We start from the raw sequence: 6,000 nt of genomic DNA on the forward strand, positions 1-6,000 counted from the left end.
CCTGCTGAATCCCAGACTCTTATTTTAAGCAGCTTTTCAGGAGATATGGTTTGAGAAGCCCTGCTCTGTCCACCCCAAGAATACCCACCTGTGTCAGAATTTTTGGAAGGGGCCAGTGGGGTGGGTGGGTATCTTGTCAAAGATGCAGAAAATGCAGCTTCCTAGGCCCCTTATTCCCTCTTTGCAATGGGGCAGCAATCAGCATTTTTAACAGGCACTGTAGGTAGTTCCTAGGTATACTTGGGCAGGAAAACCATTGCCTGGGAAGAACCACGTCTTCCTGTTAGTGATCACATCGCCTGCTTGTGCACAGCACTTTACATTTTCTAGGAACTGTTGTACCCATTATACTCGGGGTTTGTGGGGAGAGACTGAGGAAAAGGAGAGGAAGTAGCTGGTCAAGGTCGCAGAGAGCCCCCAAGACCTAGTGGTGGGATGGGTCTGTTTCCTCTCCTCCCAGCCCACACCAACACGGCACTGCAGGCAGGAGGTGACGTGCACCAGCCCTGTCTCACTATATAGCAATCCGGGCAGACATGGGAAGGGCCATTTCCTCCATGCTTGGGAAGCACTGCGGTAGCGGTCCACTGAGGGCTGCGGGGTGCAGAGGAGCCCATCACGAAGGCTCGCGTGACCCCACCCACGCTCCTGTGATCCCAGCTTCTTGTCCAGCGATCTTTCCTCTTGCCACGTCAGTGGAATATGTTGTGTTACATGTTGGCTGCCCCATTTTTAGTTTTTCGAGTACACATCCCAGAAAGAAATACGCTATAACACCCACCAGCCAGAGGGATGCATTGCTGTGGAAGCTGGAATGGATATCCTTACCATGCATCTCTGCAAAGAAACTGCCCCAGAGAATCAGAAGTTCATCTTGCAGGAGGTAGGTGAACTCTCTCCTTCTTCCCTGCTGACAGTCCCTGGGCTGTAAGGGTGAGTGGGAGAGTCAGACATTCTCTCTGGCATAGTCCTGGTGAGGATCAGGATGTGGTCACACACGTACGGGTGCTCTGGAAGACCTGAAACATCAGTCCCAGTGGGCCTAGGGGGTGGTGATGGCAGGAGAGGTGGAGTCCCTGGCACACAGTTTCAGTGGCACCGCCTTCCTTCCTCATTGTCCAGTCCCTTTCAGGCTTTTCCAGTTCCCTTGTACCTCAATGAGCTGCAGGCACTCAGATGGAAACAGCTCTCACAAATGCATTCAGAGATAGAAAGGGCTTTAAACGAGTGAGCCAAATAGCCCAAGTGTAAGGGTGTTAGCCAAAGTGTTAGAGACAGGTATAAGCCACTCCACCTCTCTAAGCCTTGTTTTTCCCAGCTCTAAAATAGGTACAATAGGCTGGGTGCAGTGGCTCCCATCTGTAATCCCAGCACTTTGGGAGGCTGAGGCAGGCAGATCACCTGAGGCCAGGAGTTTGAGACCAGCCTGACCAACAAATAGCCAGGTGTGGTGGCACACTCCTGTACTCCCATCTACTTGCTTGGGAGGCTGAAGCAGGAGAATCACTTGAATCCGGAGGCGGAGGTTGCAGTGAGCCGAAATCAGGCCACTGCACTATAGCCTGGGAGATAGCAAGATCTACCTCAAAAAAAAAAAAAAAAAAAAAAGGAGGTACAATAATAGCAGCCTATTTAGTGAGGATCAGATGCATAGCCAGAAATGTTCTTTGGAAACTCTAAAGCTCAATAGATATTAGTTGTTACTTGTGGTATTACAACCAGGAAAACACCTCTGATGGTGTAGGCACCCCGGATAGTCATTGTTGATTCGAAACTGAGGGCGCTGGCCCTGCCACACTTGCAGTCAGCCCCTGTCAGGACCTGTACATCAGTCACATCCTTTGACTCACTAAAAAGCATGTGAGGGAATCAATCCAAAGAAAATCATTCAAAAGAAGAAAATTCATTCTTTTTGATCTCCCTGGGAAGCTTTCCCTCCCAATATACTGCTTATAAGTGAGTTTATTCTACGCTGTGTGTGTGTGTGTGTGTGTGTGTGTGTGTGTGTGTGTGTGTCTTTTTGTTTTTTCCTTTTTGTAGAGACAGGGTCTCACTCTATTGCCCAGGCAGGTCTCAAACTCCTGAGCTCAAGCTATCCTCCCGCCTCTGTCTCCCTAAGGGCTGGGATTACAGGCATGAGCCACAGTGCCTGGCATAAATGGGGTTATTCTAAAGATGATTAAAAATTGGAATATGTTTCCCTACAGAAAAATGTTATCACTAGCAATGACTTTTGCAGGCTGCCCGGAAAAGCCGGACGCCATAGCGTTAGCTATTGGGTATAGGAAAATAGGAAGGAAAAATACTTCTGCACACCCCAGAAGTCTTCGATCTTGCATGTCCTCCTCTTCCCATCTTTCTCCCAGCCATAAGCCATCGTGAGCCCTCAAGGAATGGCAGGGAATGCTAGAAACAATAAAATTGGTTTGATGTATCCAAAATGTTATCTTAAATTTCAGTGACCATTTAAGGAAAAGGAGGTTTGTTTAGGAGGCTGTGAAGAAGGAACTTAATTGGATTATTTACCTTTCTTCAGGACACTTAATACTTTGATTCATAAGTGAAAAGGTTACAGCTTGATTTATTATGTTTCATCAGTCATGCCCTAAATATATAAATATATATGTAAAACAAGTATATATTGAATAGAAACATATTTGAATTCTGAAGGAAATGTACCCAATTGTATTGACTGGACCATAATAGAAAGCTTGTTTTTAGTTCTGTTAGGGCTGGATCTTTTTTTTGAGACAGAGTCTTGCTCTGTCACCCAGGCTGGAGTGCAGTGGTGCAATCTCGGCTCACTGTAACCTCTACCTCCTGGGTTCAAGCGATTCTCCTGCCTCAGCCTCCCGAGTAGCTGGGACTACAGGCGCCCATCACCACGCCCCGCTAACTTTTTGTATTTTTAGCAGAGACAGGGTTTCACCATGTTGGCCAGGTTGGTCTAGAACTCCTGGCCTTAAGTGATCCACCTGCCTCAGCCTACCAAAGTGCTGGGATTACAGGCGTGAGCCACTGTACCCAGACTTGTATTTTCTTATGTAGAAAATACATAGGAAAATAAACCTAAAAACCTCTGAAATGTCATTTCTTGGATTCTACAAAACATGAGTTTGGATTTTTTGGAATGAAAACACAAGTTCCATTTAGTGATATAAAGCAGTACATCACAAAGGCTTTTCACCGAAGTTATGCTATTCACTCTGCCTGTTTGCTGCTCGTCCATGATTAAGTGTGTTGCTTATAACAGAGAGGGAGAGGGAAAAGATAAACACCAGGCCTGAGAGACAGACTTGCTGAGATAACTGAGCAAGGGCTGGCAGAAAGGAGAGAAGCAGGAATTCGTTAAAGAAGACCATCGTCTTTGGGGTTTGGAGATTAGCACAGGGCATAGAACCCACTGCCTCTCACCCTGATGTGTAACAGGTGAGGAGCTCAGGCCATGTGACTGGCTCCCTCACCCAGCTGGTCTGTGGCTGAGTTGCGACTACAGCCAAGTTTCCACACTCTCTTTTTAAATGCGCAAGAGAAAGAGATCACCCTGCACGGAATGAGTTGACCTAAGAGGAGTGAAAGAGATAAACAAAGGATCTTTGTTTCTGATTTCCCTGAAGGAAGGGAAATGCAGTAAGGAGCTGTAGGGTCTGACACATGCCCAGAGCAGACAGCAGGTGGCACCATCAGCCCTGTGAGAGTCAAGCGGGGCACAGCCTGTACAAGCCTGGTGCTCCCCTTCCCTGGGACAGTCCTGAGTTGCTGATCAACATGGAAGACACTTACCCTTCAATAAATATTTCTAAAATAATAGAAATCAAACCCTCAGCTCTTTAGAACATATTTTTAGGGAAAAGAGACTTTTCTGATGACCTGCCTGTCATTCTGTATGTTATCTTTTGTAGGATGGTTCTTTATTTCACGAACAGTCCCAGAAATGTGTCCAGGCTGCGAGGAAGGAGGCGAGTGACGGTTTCATCCCACTGTTACGAGACTGTACCAGCTCAGATCATCAGAAATGGTTCTTCAAGGAGCGCATGTTTTGAAGCCTCGTGTATCAAGGGGCCCATCGAAGGAGACTGTGGACCCAGAACTCTGCCCAACAAAGACTTTAGCTAAGCAGTGACCAGAGCCCACTAAAAACTAGGCTGCTGTGCTTTGAGGAGGAAATCATTTTGCCGTTTGTGAAAGTGTTGTTGGATTTAGTAAAAATGTGAATAAGCTTTGTACTTATTTTGAAAACTTTTTAAATGTTCCAAAATACCATATTTTCATAGGGTAATCATCAATGTTAACCCTTGGTATTTAGAACATTGAAACCTTGTAATATTTTTCTATCAAGATGTACATTTTACAGTCATGCCTTTTATTCTCATTAGTAAAACAGGGCAAGATTTTATTTTGGTATTTACAAGAATTCCCAGGTCTGAAGATATCTGTGTGGGTGGAAATCAGGCTCCTGCAACGTACTTTGCATTAACTGATAATACCTCAACTTTGAGGTTAGAGTTTTCCCGGTACAGAGAGACTGACACTAGGAACATTATATCAATTTCTTCAGCTCATTGAGATCTTCTACATGTATTTAATAAAGAATGCTTTTCGGTTACGTGTTGCTACCACAGTTAATACTCCATAATGTTCATGTCAGCCAAAGAGGACTAACCGAAGCTGAAATCTCAAAGAACAGTGTGCTTTACTAAGCTAAGAAAACTTGAGGGCGAAATTCTAACAATGCCTCACTGTAGTGTGGCTGGTTGCTTTTATTAACGACCACTATGACTTTAAAACATGTTTACATTGTTTTTAATTTTTATCATACAGTAGTGTCAGGGAGAAATGTAATGTTCTATATGAAATGCCTTTTTCAAGTTTGTTCATGAATAACATTTGGTAAAAATCAGCGTTAGAGTTTGTGCTGCTGCAACTGCTGTGAAAATTTCTCTGAGTAATTCTGATTTGTGAATGATCCCAGGTAAACCCTGAGATTTTTTATTAAATCGATATAAATGATTAAAAAGATGTGAGAACACTGACTGCAGATCTTTGTTTTTGTACTGTAAACCAAAAATAAAATTCTAGGGCTGGGCGCAGTGACTCACGCCTGATCCCAGCACTTTGGGAGGCTGAGGTGGGCAGATCACTTGAGGTCAGGAGTTCGAGACCAGCCTGGTCAACATAGCAAAACCCCATCTCTACTAAAAATACAAAAGTTAGCTCACATGGTGGTACGCGCCTGTAATCCCAGCTACTCTGGAGGCTGAGGCAGAAGAATTGCTTGAACCCAGGAGATGGAGGTTGCAGTGAGTCAAGATTGTACCACTACACTCCAGCCTAGGTGACAAGAGCCAGACTCCATCTCAAAAAATAAAAAATAAAATTCTAGGCTTCCCCATCTGACTGAATGGACCCCTCTCTTGGCCAAGAAGCACCCCAAAGAACCTGAAAAACTAGTTTAGGCCAGGATGAGAAGGGGGCAGTATCTAGACTAGCCTCATGATACTCTCCTTCCTTTGGAGAAGAGAGACTTTCACATTAAACAGACATTCACATTCAAACAGATCTCTTAAGATGGACCAAACAGACTCTTTGTAGCAATAAATACCAAATTCCAACCTGACTCTGGTATATCATATGACAGATCATGGGCCCTGAAGGAAATCCAAGTATTTTGCCCCAAAATATATTTCTTTAACATATTCTGAAATGGCCCTGCAAAGCTGTCTCTTTTGGGGAAATTTACGGGCTGTAGAGAATCTCCTTCCCTAACTAGGTCTTTTCTGGAGAGTCTGATACTTTTTAAGTTCTGATAAGAGGGATTCACATCTATTCTCACTGAAGCCTGCTACCAGGAGCTTCATGTATGATAATAACCTTGGCGTCCACAGCCACCGTTTTATCTTAGCTCAAGCCGACTTGGACTCTTCAGGCAGAGCTTAACTCTTTCAACCAATTGCTAATCAGAAAATCTTTGAATTTGCCTGTGACCTGGCAGCATTCTCC

General features: G+C 44.6%; 1 protein-coding gene across 2 annotated transcripts in view; it reads left to right on the forward strand.

Moving 5' to 3' along the window:
* Positions 1–5,033, forward strand: part of GALNT12 (polypeptide N-acetylgalactosaminyltransferase 12) — a 40,920-nt gene extending 35,887 nt beyond the window's left edge. For both annotated transcript variants that reach the window (XM_039474991.2, XM_074395093.1), the window contains 2 exons: positions 737–883; positions 3,903–5,033. In XM_039474991.2, coding sequence (XP_039330925.1) covers positions 737–883; positions 3,903–4,043 — 288 coding nt within the window. In that variant the 3' untranslated portion in view covers positions 4,044–5,033. The remainder of the gene's footprint in view (positions 1–736; positions 884–3,902) is intronic.
* Positions 5,034–6,000: the final 967 nt, after the last annotated feature.

Source organism: Saimiri boliviensis, chromosome 2, assembly GCF_048565385.1.
Source record: "Saimiri boliviensis isolate mSaiBol1 chromosome 2, mSaiBol1.pri, whole genome shotgun sequence".
NCBI classification, from domain to species: domain Eukaryota; kingdom Metazoa; phylum Chordata; class Mammalia; order Primates; family Cebidae; genus Saimiri; species Saimiri boliviensis.